The sequence below is a fragment of the Heteronotia binoei genome, chromosome 12, assembly GCF_032191835.1.
Source record: "Heteronotia binoei isolate CCM8104 ecotype False Entrance Well chromosome 12, APGP_CSIRO_Hbin_v1, whole genome shotgun sequence".
In the NCBI taxonomy this organism is placed as follows: domain Eukaryota; kingdom Metazoa; phylum Chordata; class Lepidosauria; order Squamata; family Gekkonidae; genus Heteronotia; species Heteronotia binoei.
The window spans coordinates 75114459-75132069 of NC_083234.1; the positions used below are offsets into that span (position 1 = coordinate 75114459).

General features: G+C 50.2%; 1 protein-coding gene across 1 annotated transcript in view; it reads left to right on the top strand.

The window, feature by feature from the left end:
• The window catches only part of NUP188 (nucleoporin 188), an 80240-nt gene that overhangs the window by 61808 nt on the left and 821 nt on the right, over positions 1–17611 (top strand). The window contains 9 exon segments of the mRNA XM_060250675.1: positions 1570–1770; positions 4218–4310; positions 5213–5371; positions 6585–6722; positions 6959–7033; positions 8255–8464; positions 9948–10079; positions 12225–12298; positions 16182–16311. Of these exon segments, the coding sequence (XP_060106658.1) occupies positions 1570–1770; positions 4218–4310; positions 5213–5371; positions 6585–6722; positions 6959–7033; positions 8255–8464; positions 9948–10079; positions 12225–12298; positions 16182–16311 (1212 nt within the window).

The following is a 17611-nucleotide window of genomic DNA, read 5'->3' on the forward strand; positions in this document are numbered from 1 at the left end:
AGCTTAATGAAACCATATGCTGAGAGGCTCTTCCAGAACAAAATACAGATCACATGGGCTTACCCAGCTTCTATAGTAATTTTCTTATGGGGGGGGGCTTTGTTTCCAAGGGGCAGGGGAGCGATGGCGGCCATCCTCATGCTAGAAAGAAAGACCCTGAAATTGATCCCCTCCTCATCAGTCCTGAAAAAGGAGAGCTGCAAAAAATGGGGATACTTGCTGTAGAGGCTCTTAATAGAGAAAAGATGATACTTCAGGATGGGGTGGAAGACCATAGCAAACACGAGCTGAGTTAGTGTAGCACAGGGGTGGTCAAACTTGCTTAATGTAAGAGCCACGCAGAATAAACATCAGGTGTTTGAGAGCTGCAAGACATGAATGTCAGGTGTACGAGAGCCACAAAACAGGAAGGGAGGGAGGGAGGCAAATAGATAGGGAGGGAGAGATGGAAAGAAAGCAACTTTAACTTTAAATGCATTCTCCAGACCACCAGCTGGCTTGGCTTGGAGAAGTGATTTAAAGAGACAAATGTTTTCTCCAAGCCAGCTGACGGGGGCTTCAAGAGCCACACAATCTGTGAAAGCCACATGTGGCTGCCAATATAAGGAAACCACCGGAAACAATGTAATCTCCATGTAAACCACGTGTAAATATATTTTGTGCAGAACTGAAAAGAACCAAAAATACAGAACACTGAGTATGCAGTATCTTCAAGTAGGCCCAGAGGTGGGTGAAAACTTTACAACTCAGCATTCAACTCCAAACGGTACGGAGAAAGTAAGGAACTGCTTATTGCAGGACTCCTTGCAATTTCGATAGTAAACCCTTCATCAGCCTCCTTCTCCCGACTTTGTACGGAGCCTTAGCTAGATTTTTTTTAACATGGATTAACGCATGCTCTCTCCAGCTGCTGCCGGCTCTCCTGTACCGTTTGGAGTTGAACGCCGAGTTGTAAAGTTTTCACCCACCTCTGTGCCTACTTGAAGAAGCCATTTATCAGGCTGTGGAAAGACTTTGTGGGGACGGTTCATATACTGCATACTCAGTGTTCTGTATTTTTTGTTCTTTTCAGTTCTGCACTAAATATATTTACACACGGTTTACGTGGAGATTACATTGTTTCCGGTGGTTTCCTTATATTGACAGCCACATGTGGCTTTCACAGATTGTGTGGCTCTTGTTTCCGGTGGTTTCCTTATATTGTTTGTCTAATACACCAGCTTCAGTTGTGTTTTATCACCTGTGGCTGTCAAGCTGCAGTTTGGCCACCCCATTGTAGCATAACGACTCGGAGACTGTGCTCTGAACAAGGAAATCCCTGGTTTAAATCTGCATGAAGTCACTGGGGGGCCTTAGACCAGTCTTCGCCCTGTCTGCAGTACTGGTCTGATAACAGCTGCCCTGCCAAGGAATACAAGGTAATGCACAGGAAGCCCTTCAAGCATTTGAAACGGCTCTAGAGATGCTAGAGATTCTGTGCCTCAGTCTTCACGGTGTCGGTGCTTGTAGTCTCCAACCCGTGACGTTTGGGGGGAGCCCTTCTCTCATTCCTCCTCCTCCTCCCGGCAGGTGTGCGTGCTGGGGCTTCACCTGGCGAAGGAGCTCTGCGAGGTGGATGAGGATGGCGATTGCTGGCTGCAGGTCACCAGGAAGATCCCGATTCTCCCGACTCTCTTCACCACCTTGGAGATCAGCCTCCGGGCGAAGCAAAACCTGCACTTCACAGAGGCCTCCTTACACCTGCTGTTAACCTTGGCCAGGACGCAGCAGGTGAGAGAGGCTCAAAAGCTGGAGAACTTTGGTGTGCCCTTAATGCACAGTCCGTCTAGCTGGTGTATTAGGGAACCAGAGATTTTTCAGCCTGTTTATATCCTTTCTCCACCTGAACTTCCTGCATTTGATGGCACTTTTCTATAGAGAAGGTTCTGCCTCTTTCTAAGGCCCGGTGGGTGTAACTTCATATGTAAAATGTCGAGGTAAAATGGTCCCTATCACAGCAGGAGATGGTCAGAACAGTGAAAGGACAGGTCAGGGCTTCTTAGGTGTTTCAAGAATGAACAGTGTGTGCTTTCTACCAGGCGTGCTTTCTACCAATTTGGTGTAGTGGTTAAGTGTGTGGACTCTTATCTGGGAGAACCAGGTTTGATTCCCCACTCCTCCGCTTGCAGCTGCTAGCATGGCCTTGGGTCGGCCATAGCTCTGGCAGAGGTTGTCCTTGAAAGGGCAGCTGCTGTGAGAGCCCTCTCCAGCCCCACCCACCTCACAGGGTGTCTGTTGTGGGGGAGGAAGGGAAAGGAGATTGTGAGCCGCTCTGAGACTCTTCGGAGTGGAGGGCGGGATATAAATCCAATATCTTCATCTACCTCACAGGGTGTCTGTTGTGGGGGAGGAAGGCAAAGGAGATTGTGAGCCGCTCTGAGACTCTTCGGAGTGGAGGGCGGGATATAAATCCATTATCTTCTTCTATCGGGCTTCTGAAATGAGAGTTGCAAGACAAACTGCAGAAGAGTAGCTTTGTAGCAATTTTAAAAAATGCTCCTCCAGTTCACAAAGGTATCCTGGCAGCCAGGTCCTTCCGTCATAGATAGGGCCATCCAGGGCTTTTTTTGTAGCAAGAACTCCTTTGCCACACACCCCTGATGTAGCCAGTCCTCCAAGAGCTTACAGGGCTCTTCGTACAGGGCCTACTGTAAGCTCCAGGAGGATTGGCTACATCGGAGGTGTGTGGCCTCATATGCAGTGGAGTTCCTGTCAGTATCGAGTCTAGCCTTTACACAGTCTGACAGCTCTAATGTGACAGCTGGTGATCTAGCTGGCAAGCTAGGTCACAGTGACCTTATCTACAAGCCGGTTCTAGCCGGTAAGGGACAGGTGGAAAGTACCTGCTGAGTCAGCATGACTGTGGACTGCCAGGATTGGCTGATGGAACTATATATGGACTGTGCTAGCAATGCACAGGTCTCTCTTCGAGGAGTCACATGCTGGCGGAGCACTTTGGTCCTGTAGTCGATGTATATCTCTGCACTAGTGAGCACGTTGTATATATTCTGTAAATACACTGTTTTAGCACTAGCTGCAGGTGTCTGGCTCACTTCTTTACTGGGGCTCACCGTTGTACACATCACACCGCTCTCTCTGCAAACACCCGCACCGACAGTTCCTGCTACAAAAAAGCCCTGGGGCCATCCAAATTGTGCAGAGGGGTTTGGCATCACAACAGTTCTGGGGCCCATTTGCCCTTGAAGATATTTTTTTTTCTTTTGGGGGGACCAGATTCTCCTCTTCACTCAAGCTTGGCCCGAGTGGGAAGAAGGTGCTATTAGCGGAATAAACGTTATGGTCTCAGTCTGGTCATTGGCCACCAACTGCACAGCTGCCCAAGTAGGTAAACTGTTTCGACGGGAGGTGGTGGCTGCCGACTTGAGCAGTGAGATGCACTTTTAGCTTCAGGCAGCCGATTTCAAGAAGCCCAGAACAGAACCGGTAATTCAGGTCCATAGATTAGATCAAGCATTTCACAAGCCTTTTGCTGTTTGGCATTTTATGATGGTGAGAAAATTGTATTGGTTTTAGCTTGGGGGCCTTGATTGTTCCTTGCAGCTCCGAGACAAATCAATGCAAGAACTTAATGCAACGTTCATACCCTGCCATGAGTTTTGTTAGCCTTTAACGTGCTACTGGACTCTTGATCTTTTAAACGCACAGTGTAAGGAAGGCATTGGTTCCCATCTATTCCAAGGAGGAAGCATAAGACAATTAAGCATTTCTTTCTCTCTCCCTCTGAAGGGGAGTTCTAGCCACCCCATCTTATCACAGTAAAAGCCCTGCTTGACCAGACCAGGGTCTTTGCCTAGACCTGCAGTTTGTTTCCAAGTGGCCAGCTGATTGGACACTCACAAATGAGGTCTGAATGGGATTGGCTCTTTGCCCAGGCACTGGTGTTCAGGGTCAAGTTGCCTCTGAACGTGGGTGCCATGAGGATTATTATTGTGGGAGTGAGGCTCATTAAGCGCTTTACTCAATTAATGTGCTGTATAAACTGCTCCTAACAGTGGTAATAGATTAAAGTGACAGACGATGGGCGGCATGCACCTTATGCAGCTGTGTGGTTAGATTTTTTGGCATTTGCAAAGATGGCAGTGGGGGTCATACCAGGTGAATTTTCTGGGTGAAAGGAGGATAATGCAGAGATGCTTCAGTTGTCTGTTCTCTTTCAGGGGGCAGCAGCTGTTGCTGGAGCAGGTATCATGCAGAGCATCTGTTTGCCTCTCCTGAGCGTGTACCAGCTGAGCAGCAACGGTGCTGGCCAGGTGAGTATCCCTTCTTTGTCTGGTTTGGCTACTTTGTCTGAGACTCCCCTTGCTACTGCAATGACTAAAGGGAACCCCTAGCCCAGAGGTGGCCAAACTCTGATGCGGGAGCCACATGTGGCTCTTTTGCACGTATTATGTAGTTCTTGGATGTTCCATAAACTTCGGAGTAGTTGCAATAAGGCCAAACCATTGGAGAATGCATTTAAAGTTAAAGTTGCTTTCTTTCAACTTCACCTTCCCCTCCTTCCTTCCTTCCTTCCTTCCTTCCTTCCTTCCTTCCTTCCTTCCTTCCTTCCTTCCTTCCTTCCTTCCTTCCTTCCTTCCTTCCTTCCTTCCTTCCTTCCTTCCTTCCTTCCTTCCTTCCTTCCTTCCTCCCTCGCTCCCTCCCTCCCTCCCTCCCTTCCTTCCTTCCTTCCTTCCTTCCTTCCTTCCTTCCTTCCTTCCCTCCCTCTTTCCTTCCTTCCTTCCTTCCTTCCTTCCTTCCTTCCTTCCTTCCTTCCTTCCTTCCTTCCTTCCTTCCTTCCTTCCTTCCTTCCTTCCTTCCTTCCTTCCTTCCTTCCTTCCTTCCTTCCTTCCTTCCTTCCTTCCTTCCTTCCTACCAGAGGCTAGATGGCCATCTGACAGCAATGAGGATCCTGTGAATTTAGGAGAAGGTATTTGTAAGTTTCCTGCATCGTGCAGGGGGTTGGACTAGATGACCCTGGAAGTCCCTTCCAACTCTAAGATTCAATGTGGCTCTCCACCATCTGACATTTATTCTATGTGGCTCTTATATTAAGCAAGTTTGGCCAGCCCTGCCATAGCCTAGCCATGCTGATGTTGCTGGAGAAACCAGTTCCATTTCTAATTCGTTCTTGGAGACGGCCGTCCATTTTCATTAGCATGGGCCTTGCCTGCAGGTGCCAGCTGCATCCCGGAAGTCTCTGGATGCCCCCTCCTGGCCTGGTGTCTACCGTCTCTCCGTGTCACTGATGGAGCGCCTTCTGAAGACCCTCCGGTACAACTTCCTAACAGATGCCTTGGACTTCGTAGGCGTTCATCAAGAGAGGATCCTTCAGGTTTGTCAGGAAATAAATTTCATTGCTTGAAATATTTACACTGTGGGTTTCAGTACATAATAAAACACAACAAAAACCAGAAGAGCAAAACAGTAAAAACAGTGTTGAGCCTGAGTACATGATCAAAAGTCACAAGTCTTTTATAATAATTGTGTCCTCTCTGGGAAGCCGCGCACCTCTCTGGACCTTAGTGGGGAGGTTGTTCCATAAACTTTGGAGCAGTTGCAGTAAAGGCCCTGCTCCTTGCCACAGATATTTTGTGCATGTTAATCTTGGGGGCCCATGGAATGTGGAATACAGTCAGCATCTAGGCTCATGCAGGTACAAAGAGAGGTACAAGTAATATTACCAGTTTGGTGTAGTGGTTAAGTGTGCAGACTCTGGAGAACTGGGTTTGATTTCCCACTCCTCCTCTTGCACCTGCTGGAATGGCCTTGGGTCAGCCATAGCTCTGGCAGAGGTTGTCCTTGAAAGGGCAGCTTCTGTGAGAATCCTCTCAGCCCACCAACCTCACAGGGTGTCTGTTGTGGGGGAGGAAGATAAAGGAGATTGTGAGCCGCTCTGAGACTCTTCGGAGTGGAGGGAGGGATATAAATCCAATATCTTCATCTACCTCACAGGGTGTCTGTTGTGGGGGAGGAAGGGAAAGGAGATTGTGAGCCGCTCTGAGACTCTTCGGAGTGGAGGGAGGGATATAAATCCAATACCTTCATCTACCTCACAGGGTGTCTGTTGTGGGGGAGGAAGGGAAAGGAGATTGTGAGCCGCTCTGAGACTCTTCAGAGTGGAGGGCGGGATATAAATCCAATATCTTCATCTACCTCAAAGGGTGTCTGTTGTGGGAGAGGAAAGGAAAGGAGATTGTGAGCCGCTCTGAAACTCTTCGGAGTGGAGGGCGGGATATAAATCCAATATCTTCATCTACCTCACAGGGTGTCTGTTGTGGGGGAGGAAGATAAAGGAGATTGTGAGCCGCTCTGAGATTCGGCAGGATATAAATTCAATGTCGTTGTCTTCTTGCTTTGTGGTACACAAGAATAAATGGTCCCTGTCCCAAGAGTGAGGAGCTGCAAGAGCAGGATGTGGGCAGGATTTGTAGGATGCCTTCTTAACAGTTTGCATGGGAGATGGTATCCCAACTTCAGTGTTGCTATGAGGCCAAGAGAAGGTGGGCATTTCCTGTTCTCAGGGTCTCTGTTGTTTCTCTTTCCAGTGCCTGAATGCTGTGCGGACGGTGCAGAGTCTGGCTTGCCTCGAGGAAGCAGATCACACTGTGGGATTTATCCTTCAGCTTTCCAACTTCATGAAGGAATGGCATTTCCATCTGCCGCAGCTCTTGCAGGATGTGCAAGTAAGGAAAACCTGTTGTCTCTGCCTTCCTCAGCCCCTCCATCCTGCAGCACCTGCGACTCAGGAGGAGAACTTGCAAATGGGGCTGACCCTTAAGTAGTAGCATTGGAGGTAGTGAAAGGGAAAGTCTGCCTCTTTGTAACTCACTGAGCTCTTTTAGTGTGCAAATTTAGCAGATGGGCATTTGAGGCTCAGCGTTTTGGGGAAAGTTTAAGCCTTCTTTCTGGTATGTTCCAGGTGAACTTGTGTTACCTGTGCCAGGCCTGCACCTCCCTTTTGCATAGCCGGAAAATGCTTCAGCACTACCTACAGGTAAGAAAGCGAGGGACTTGCTTCTGACAACAAGGGTACCCTCTGGTTTACCCTCTGGTTCTTTCCTTCTCTCCCCAGAGGACCAGGAGCCTCAGCCAATAGAAGGAAGAGAGGCCTGGCTCAGTAGCTCTGCTGTGTGATTGAGAGGGCCTGGCAAACCAAGCTCTGCCTCCCCCCCCCCCCCCCTGCTCTAAGCTGTAGAGTCTTGTGAGCAAAAATTCTGCTTTGTGAGCCACTGGCATGAAAGTGGTGAGCTGCTGCATCAATGAGTGTGCTCGGGGGTCATCCTTCCTGAGCTAAGACAAAAATGTGTGAGCTGGAGGCTAAAAATCTGTGAGCTAGCTCACACAAACTCAGCTTCGAGGGAACACTGCTTGGCACCAACACCAGCACCTGAGAGCATATCTGGCTTGGGCAATAAGCATCAGGCTGCCCTTAGTGGTTAATTGGTATGTCTTGGATCACCCCCCATCCTGAAGGTTCAGGACAACAGCCGAGTAAAACAAAGTTGTGTGTGTAAAATAAGCTGAAATTCCACTGATATATAACAAGTAACTCAACAAATTCTTGGCTGGCAAGAGTAATTACCAGACTTACCAAGACCTAAATGAAACAATTTTGTAATGCTTTGAGAAGATTCGCTAGGAGAGCCAGTTTGGTGTAGTGGTTAAGTGTCCGGTCTCTTATCTGGGAAAACCAGGTTTGATTCCCCACTCCTCCACTTGCACCTGCTGGAATGGCCTTGGGTCAGCCATAGCTCTGGCAAAGGTTGCCCTTGAAAGGGCAGCTGTTGTGAGAGCCCTCTCCAGCCCCACCCACCTCACAGGGTGACTGTTGTGGGGGAGGAAGGGAAAGGAGATTGTGAGCCTCTCTGAGACTCTTCAGAGTGGAGGGCGGGATATAAATCCAATATCATCTTCTTCATGTTCTTCTTAAGATTCTGGCAGGTCTTTGGCTAACCCAAGGGAGAGCAGCTTTGGGCGAGAGAGCAAATGATAGAGGATGGAGATCTCAGATAGGCCCGATGCCATCTATTGAGGGCCAAGAACAAGACTGCTCTTTGTGTCCAAAAGGCAGGGAAGTGTTTGCTGCCTCTCCCCAAAAGGCGGTCAGTGCCAGTACCGAAACACAGATGCAGATGTGCTTCGAGTTGTCCACTGACCACAACAGGCGAGGCCCTGGGCTCGCCGGTTTTACTGGTGCCCTTCTTTCCCTTTCCAGACCAAGAATGGGGAGTCTCTGCCCTCTGCCGTCATGCCTCGGGTCCAGCGTGCTCCTCACGCCTCCGCCAAGCCCCCAAGCTCGGAGACGGAAGCCGCCGAGCAGAAGGCCCTGCGCATGGTGCAGTACAGCCTCCTGAAAATCCTCAGCAAGTCCCTCGCTGCTTTGCGCCACTTCACCCCTGACATCTGCCAAATCCTCCTCGACCAGGTAAGGAAGCCAGGAACCTGAGGGGGGGGAGGGAAGAGTCCAAAATGCCATCCTCCAGGCTGTGGCAAACATGGGTTGGCGTTGTGTTGTGCGTAAGCGGCTGCAGTTTTGCTGGAAGTTCTCATTAAGACGACCCCTGCCTCCCCCAGCCTCTCTCCGCAAATGGTGGGAACTGAGATTTTCTAAATTTGCCTAATATTATGCACAATGAGGTTTTCCTTCACTTGGCCTGCTCAAGCCTCGGCTCTTGAGTGTTTCCGTGTGCAAATGCTTCTCCTTAGGACATGCTTGTCAAGATGGGTGAGGAGTCTGATCTGCCATATTTCAGATGGGGGTTAAGAGTGGAAGGCTTGCTCAAGGCCCCCTCATGAATTCATGGCTGGGGTGAGTTTGGGACTTGACACTTCCCGCTGAATAGCTCAGTCTCTTGGGCTCAGTGCTGCACCCCCCCACTCTCTTTGGGTAGCATGTTCTGGATTTTGGGGACCTGTGCTGCAAGAGGCACAGGAATATGCCCCCTTGTTGGCTTCATCTTCCAAACTTGCCAGATTTGATTTTTCTCTTTGCAAGCCATCCACGTTGAATAAAAGGTCCCTGGTCACTGTTGTAGCGAAAACCCAGGTTTCCCACTCCTGTGCAAATCAGTTTGCATTTTCCTGAAGCCTCATGCCTATAAAGGCAAACAAGCGGCGGCCCCCCTGTTTTCCACAGGCACCTACCTAATGCCAGGTCTGATTCTCACTGAGCTACTCAGCTGGTGTGTGTGTGTGATGAACCACTTCAAGCTGATTGGATACTTCTCCAGACAAAAGAATCCCAAAAAAACTAACAGGCTGGGGAGATAGAAAGCTAGAGTTCTTCTCCCTGGTATGGCTAGTTTTCTTGATGCGGGGATTCTTTGGTATACAGGAGTGTCAATTCATATCAGTCAAACCTTTCTACCCTGGCCTTTTCTCTGACTTGCTGTTGACTCCCACAGGTGGTCAGAAGCTTGCACTGCCCAGACAGAGGTTTAGGACCTCAATGAGAACTAGCCCCCTGCCATAGCTGAGATTGGATCTGTGTGGATGCTTCCTGCAGTTTTTGGTTGCTTCCAGATATCCTTGCTGAGAGCCAGTTTAGTGTAGTGGTTATCTGGGAGAACCAGATCTAATTCCCCCCTCCTCCACTTGCACCTGCTGGAATGGCCTTGGGTCAGCCATAACTCTTGCAGAGGTTGCCCTTGAAAGGGCAGCTGCTGGGAAAGCCCTCTCAGCCCCACCCACCTCACAGGGTGTCTGTTGTGGGGGAAGACGATAAAGGAGACTGTGAGCCGCTCTGAGACTCTGAGTGGAGGGCAGGATATAAATCCAATATCTTCATCATCTGTGAAATCCTGATGTAGCTAATCCTTGTATCTTGCCTCTGGTAATGCTTTAAAAAGCTCTGAGATGATCTGCATTGGATTTCATATGCTCTGATTGATCTGGTTTTTGTGTTGCAGTCGCTGGACCTCGCCGAGTACAACATTCTTTTTGTGTTGAGCTTTACAACTCCAGCCTTTGATGCAGACGTTGCCCCTTCCTTTGGGACCCTCTTGGCCACTGTCAACGTGGTCCTCAACATGCTGGGGGAGGTAAGGAGGGTCCAGGGGAACAGTGACACACAGCCCCCAGCAGCTCTGGAACTCAGCCAGCACACTGGAGCTCTCTCTAAAAGGAACCAAGGGAGGAAAGAGGCAGGTGGAATCTAGGGGTGTGCATTTGGATAGTCCCAAACTGAAATCTGCTCCAAAATAGCTTACCGGTATTTTTCGGTTAGATTTTGGCATCCTAAATGTATCTGGCTTTTCTTGGGGAAAACTGGGGGGGGGGGATTCCCCCCAAAATCTTGAATATATTTGGGAATGGGTAGAGCTCTTTGAACTCTCCCCAGCTGCAACTGAGCCGAAAATCTAGATGTCAGTATTGAGGGGGATTGCCCAGTCAGTCTCCCTACCAATTGTATGAACTCGGTGACATATTTTACATTACATGCTTCTTGTGCGTTCACTCTGCCGCACAATAAATAAGGAATACCAGGGAAACCAGCTCCCACCCCTCGGCTGTCTGCCAGGCTTCTACTGCAGTTCACTACTGAAGTTTGAAGGGACTGCAAAAGACAGCCCGAGGATCAGCTTGGTGCAGCGGTTAAGTGTGCCAGTTTGGTGTAATGGTTAAGTGCCTGGACACTGATCTGGGAGAACTGGGTTTAATTCCCGCCCCCTCCACTTGCAGCTGCTGGAATGGCCTTGGGTCAGCCATAGCTCTGGCAGAGGTTGTCCTTGAAAGGGCAGCTGCTGTAAGAGCTCTCTCAGTGCAACACAGTTTGGTGTAGTGGTTAAGTGTGCGAACTCTTACCTGGGAGAACCGGGTTTGATTCCCCACTCCTCCACTTGGAGCTGCTGGAATGGCCTTGGGTCAGCCATAGCTCTGGCAGAGGTTGTCCTTGAAAGGGCAGACTCTTATCTGGGAGAACTGGGTTTGATTCCCCCCCCCCCCCCGCCACTTGCAGCTGCTGGAATGGCCTTGGGTCAGCCATAGCTGTCACAGGAGTTGACCTTGAAAAGGCAGCTGCTGGGAGAGCCTCGCCTACCTCACAGGGTGTCTGTGGGTGGGGGAAGCTAGAAGAGACTGTGACCACTCTGAGATTCAGAGTATAGGGCGGGATATAAATCCAATATCACCTTCGTCATAGGGGTCAGACTGTTCCTGCCGGCTTGACTTGGGGCTGGCTTCTCACGCAGCCCGTTTAAACCAGGCGGTAGAAGCAGCCAGCCCTGGGACCGGCTGTGCCGCCAGCAGCAATGTGTTGTGCACATCTCCTGAAGTCCCACTGATCCCAGACTGCGGGAGAAGCGAACTCAGCCACGATTGGCTGTGCCTGCAGAGAGTACCTTTCTACCCTGGCTCAGTTTTGCACTGGCTTCTCCTGCTGCCCGGTTTCAACCAGGCGGCAGAAGTCAAGCCAACCTCAGGATCGGGCTGGCTTGTTTTTTAACTAGTATTGTTGTTCTTGGATCTGTTGGGCCTCCAGAAATTTGGAATTCCCACAAAATCCCAGATCCTGGATCCCAATACTGGATCCCAATCCCAGATCCTGGATCCAACAGACCTAAGATGAAAAATAGCAATTAAAAAACCATTGCACGCCCGTAGTAGAGTCTTTGGAACTGCAAGTCTTGTGCACTCATTACATTCTGCGACCAAACAACCGTCTGGGCCAGGCAACAAATGGGGAGCCTCTTTGCCTGTTTCCAAGCCTGTGGTATTTATCAATCCATCAATCTGTCAGTTTTAATTGAGTAAATGAGATGATTAAAAGCTGCCCTCATTTAAAGTCAGTACATTAAAAAAGAAAAGAAAAAGTATTTATAAAATCTGCAGCCCACACGTACAGTCTTAGAGGAGGCATTCCCCTCCCTGTATAAGCTCTTCTGTTAGCTTATCTTTTATTTGGTGATAATTAAGGCCGATTTGTTCTGGTTATGATTCTTGTCTGTGACACAATCCAGGGCACCTGAGATTCCAGCGTCTGTTGCCAAGGCAGTTTGTGTCTTGGGAGTCTCCACCAGCAGCTGCTGCCATATAGGCAAGCCCATCCTTGCCAGGAGGTTATTTCTTAAGAAATGGATGCTGAACCTTCACTTCATGCCGTGTTCTGCCCGACTAGAACCGCAGAATCCCTGCCTGTACTGTGTGCATCCCTTTGATGTTAACGCTGCTTTCTTTTCTTGCTCCAGCTAGATAAGAAGAAGGAGCCCTTCACTGTCGCTGCAGGACCAGCTGCCCAGCAGGAAGGGAACAAAACTCTCAAGTAAATCCCTGGCCTCCTCTAGTGTCCCTTTGTCTCAGGCCTTGCATATGACTTCAGGAGGGGATCAGATAAACACATGGAGCAGAGGTCGCTATTAGCCACAGTGTATTGTCGGAGCTCTCTGTCTGGGGCAGTGATGCTCTGTATTCTTGGTGCTTGGTGGGGGGCGTGGGAGGGCTTCTAGTGTCCTGGCCCCACTGGTGGACCTTCTGATGGCACCTGGGTTTTTTGGCCGCTGTGTGACACAGAGTGTCAGACTGGATGGGCCATTGACCTGGTCCAACAGGGCTTCTCTTATGTTCTTATGTCTGGGGCAGGGATGCTCTGTATTCTTGGTGGGGGGGCATGGGAGGGCTTCTAGTGTCCTGGCCCCACTGATGGACCTCCTGATGGCGCCTCGGTTTTTTGGTCACTGTGTGACACAGTGTTGGACTAGATGGGCCATTGGCCTGGTCCAGCAGGGCTTCTCTTATGTTCTTATGTCTGGGGCAGGGATGCTCTGTATTCTTGGTGCTTGGTGGGGGGCGTGGGAGGGCTTCTAGTGTCCTGGCCCCACTGGTGGACCTTTTGATGGCACCTGGGTTTTTTGGCCACTGTGTGACACAGAGTGTCGGACTGGATGGGCCATTGACCTGGTCCAACAGGGCTTCTCTTATGTTCTTATGTCTGGGGCAGGGATGCTCTGTATTCTTGGTGCTTGGTGGGGGGGCATGGGAGGGCTTCTAGTGTCCTGGCCCCACTGATGGACCTCCTGATGGCGCCTCGGTTTTTTGGTCACTGTGTGACACAGTGTTGGACTAGATGGGCCATTGGCCTGGTCCAGCAGGGCTTCTCTTATGTTCTTATGTCTGGGGCAGGGATGCTCTGTATTCTTGGTGCTTGGTGGGGGGCGTGGGAGGGCTTCTAGTGTCCTGGCCCCACTGGTGGACCTTTTGATGGCACCTGGGTTTTTTGGCCACTGTGTGACACAGAGTGTCGGACTGGATGGGCCATTGACCTGGTCCAACAGGGCTTCTCTTATGTTCTTATGTCTGGGGCAGGGATGCTCTGTATTCTTGGTGCTTGGTGGGGGGGCATGGGAGGGCTTCTAGTGTCCTGGCCCCACTGATGGACCTCCTGATGGCACCTCGGTTTTTTGGTCACTGTGTGACACAGTGTTGGACTAGATGGGCCATTGGCCTGGTCCAGCAGGGCTTCTCTTATGTTCTTATGTCTGGGGCAGGGATGCTCTGTATTCTTGGTGCTTGGTGGGGGGGCGTGGGAGGGCTTCTAGTGTCCTGGTCCCACTGGTGGACCTCCTGATGGCGCCTCGGTTTTTTTGGTCACTGTGTGACACAGAGTGTTGGACTGGATGGGCCATTGGCCTGGTCCAGCAGGGCTTCTCTTATGTTCTTATGTCTGGGGCAGGGATGCTCTGTATTCTTGGTGCTTGGTGGGGGGGCATGGGAGGGCTTCTAGTGTCCTGGCCCCACTGATGGACCTCCTGATGGCACCTCGGTTTTTTGGTCACTGTGTGACACAGTGTTGGACTAGATGGGCCATTGGCCTGGTCCAGCAGGGCTTCTCTTATGTTCTTATGTCTGGGGCAGGGATGCTCTGTATTCTTGGTGCTTGGTGGGGGGGCGTGGGAGGGCTTCTAGTGTCCTGGTCCCACTGGTGGACCTCCTGATGGCGCCTCGGTTTTTTTGGTCACTGTGTGACACAGAGTGTTGGACTGGATGGGCCATTGGCCTGGTCCAACAGGGCTTGAACATCTGAACATATGAAGCTGCCTTATACTGAATCAGACCTTTGGTCCATCAAAGTCAGTCTTGTCTTCTCAGACTGGCAGTGGCTCTCCAGGGTCTCAAGCTGAGGTTTTTCACACCTATTTGCCTGGACCCTTTTTTGGAGATGCCAGGGATTGAACCTGGGACCTTCTGCTTCCCAAGCAGATGCTCTACCACTGAGCCACCGTCCCTCCGGCTTTTCTTACGTTCTTATGACACACCTGGTGACTCCCAACTGATGGTTGCTTGGACCTTCCCCGAGGGAATTCACCTGGGAATTGTTTATTTTTTGGATCTTTTTAATTCCTAGAGGCCCTGCTCCTGTGTCAGCGACCATTTAGCGCTTACAGACATGAGTTATCATAGATAAGTGAGGTGAGCCTTGTCCTGTAAGGCTGACAGCAGAGATGGGCAAGTCAGCTCAGACTCCTAAGTTCCCTGCTTCTTTGGCTTGCTGGGCTTTGGTCTCAGATTGTTGTAGCCAAGCAAGAGAGCTGTGGAGCTCACAGCTGCTGCCCTGGCCTGGGTTATGTTAATGCATCTTGCTTGTGTCAAGTGGAGAAAGGGCAAAGTAGCAGAGAATGAACAGAGCACAATTCCCAAGACAGGGTGGAAAACAGAAGGCAGGCCTTCGAATGTTACTGCACCAGTTTGGTGTAGTGGTTGAGTGCGCGGACTCTTATCTGGGAGAACAGGGTTTGATTCCCCACTCCTCCACTTGCAGCTGCTGGAATGGCCTTGGGTCAGCCATAACTATCACAGGAGTTGACCTTTAAAGGGCAGCTGCTGTGAGAGCCCTCTCAGCCCCACCCACCTCACAGGGTGTCTGTTGTGGGGTGAGAAGATACAGGAGATTGTCAGCCGCTCTGAGTCTCTGATTCAGAGAGAAGGGCGGGGTATAAATTTGCAGTCTTCATCTTTACCTGTGTGCTCATTTAGGTGCCTGTAGGTGAGCTGTCTTTCCTCCGATCTACAGCTTATGTAAGGAAGATACTGCAAAAATGTATTTGAAGAGGATATTGGATTTATATCCGAAGAGTCTCAGAGCGGCTCACAATCTCCTTTCCCTTCCTCCCCCACAACAGACACCTTGTGAGGTGGGTGGGGCTGAGAGGGCTCTCACAACAGCTGCCTTTTCAAGGACAACTCCCACAATAGCTCTGGGTGACCCAAGGCCATTCCAGCAGGTGCAAGTGGAGGAGTGGGGAATCAAACCCGGTTCTCCCAGATAAGAGTCCGCGCACTTAACCACTACACCAAACTGGCTATTTGAAGCACTGCCTCAGAGCTCCGTTAGCTCTTCTTCCATCTCTTGGGTTGGGTAAGAGGTGGCCTCTATAATGAGGGGTGAGGTGCCTGGGCTCTTTTGGTGATGTCTGGGCAAAGGCTTTCATTATTCCTAGTTGCAGCATAGCATCATTGGTGACTTGTACGGCCTAGGTACAGGGGTGGCCAGACTGTGGCTCTGGAGCCACATGTGGCTCTTTTACACACATTGTATGGCTCTTGAAGCCCCCACCACCCTGTTGCCTAGCTTGGAGGAGGAATTTGTCTTGAAGCCAAGCCAGCCAGAAGCTTGGAGAGTGCATTTAAAGTTGCTTTCTTTCCACCTCTCCCCACCTACCTTCCTTCCTATGTTCATGTTTTGTGGCTCTCAAACATCTGGTGTTTATTTATGCGGCTCTTATGTTAAGCAGGTTTGGCCAAGTAAGGCAATATCTTAAGGACCACATTGTCCCGTATGAACCTCCCCGTTCACTCTATGCATCTTCAGAGGCCCTGCTTCAGTCGCCCCCACCATGGGAGGCTAGACAGGTCAGGTGGTGGCCTAAGAAAGAACTATCCCAAATGCAGCACCAAAACTTTTCCAGGGAGATTCATCTCCCTATAGGAGTATCTTCCACCAGCGGAAGAAGACCTTTTTTTTGTTTGACATATCCCCAATAACTGTTATTGACTGTCCTGCCTGGTTTTGGAGTAGCTTTTAATGGAATTATAATTTTAAATGTTACGTGTGCTGCCTAGGAGACCCTGATTGGGTGGAAAGGTAGGAGAAATATTTTGAGAAATCAATAACTCGTGTGTTCTTGAACGACTGACGTCATCTTCTCCAGGTCTCTGCTGATGTTTACAATGGAGAACTGCTTTTACCTGCTCATCTCCCAAGCCGTCCGCTATTTAAAGGACCCAGCGGTGCACCCCCGCGACAAACAGTGGATGAAACAGGAGCTCAGCTCTGAGTTGGCAAGTAGTGAGGTTTTTCTTAGTAAACCCAGGAATAGGAGGGCTCAAGGCTGCTTGCCCTGTCCTTGGAGCAAGGGGGAGGAGGAACATTTTTCTCTTCCAGAGTCTTGCGGGAATGGTCTCAGGTGTTCATTTTGGAACCCTGCCCCCCTTTGCTGTCAAGTTGCAGACCAGAGAGGAGCAGAGGTGGTTTGCTATTGCCTGCCTCTGCCGAGTGATCCTGACTTTTTCTTGGTGATCTCCCATCCCAAGTCCTAACCAATGTTCCCTCTTAAGCTGCAGAGTCTTGTGAGCAAAAATTCTACTTTTGTGAGCTGTCATTAAAGTTGTGAGCTACTGCATAATTCCGTGGTGCAGAGTGGTAAAGCTGCAGTACGAGCCCTCTGCTCACGACCTGAGTTTGATCCCAGCGGTTGACTCCAGGTTGACTCAGCCTTCCATCCTTCCGAGGTCGGTAAAATGAGTACCCAGCTTGCTGGGGGGGGAAAGCATAGATGACTGGGGAAGGCAATGGCAAACCACCCTGTAAAAAGTCTGCCACGAAAATGTCATGAAAGCAACGACACCCCAGAGTTGAAAAAGACTGGTGCTTGCACAGGGGACTACCTTGACCTTTACTGCATAAATTAGTGTGCTTTGGGGTCATCCTTCCTAAGCTAAGACAAAAATGTGTGAGCTGGAAGCTAAAAATCTGAGCTAGCTCACGCTAACTCAGCTTAGAGGGAACACTGGTCCAGTTTGGTGTGGAGAGCCAGTTTGGTGTAGTGGTTAAGTGTGCGGACTCTTATCTGGGAGAACTGGGTTTGATTCCCCACTCCTCCACTTGCAGCTGCTGCAATGGCCTTGGGTCAGCCATAGCTCTGGCAGAGGTTGTCCTTGAAAGGGCAGCTGATGTGAGAGCCCTCTCCAGCCCCACCCACCTCACAGAGTGTCTGTTGTGGGAGAGGAAGGTAAAGGAGATTGTGAGCCACTCTGAGACTCTTGAGTGGAGGGTGGGATATAAATCCAGTATCTTCATCTACCTCACAGGGTGTCTGTTGTGGGCGAGGAAGGGAAAGGAGATTGTGAGCTGCTCTGAGACTCTTCTGAGTGGAGGGTGGGATATAAATCCAATATCTTCATCTACCTCACAGGGTGTCTGTTGTGGGGGAGGAAGGGAAAGGAGATTGTGAGCCGCTCTGAGACTCTTCGGAGTGGAGGGCAGGATATAAATCCAATATCTTCATCTACCTCACAGGGTGTCTGTTGTGGGGGAGGAAGGGAAAGGAGATTGTGAGCCGCTCTGAGACTCTTTGGAGTG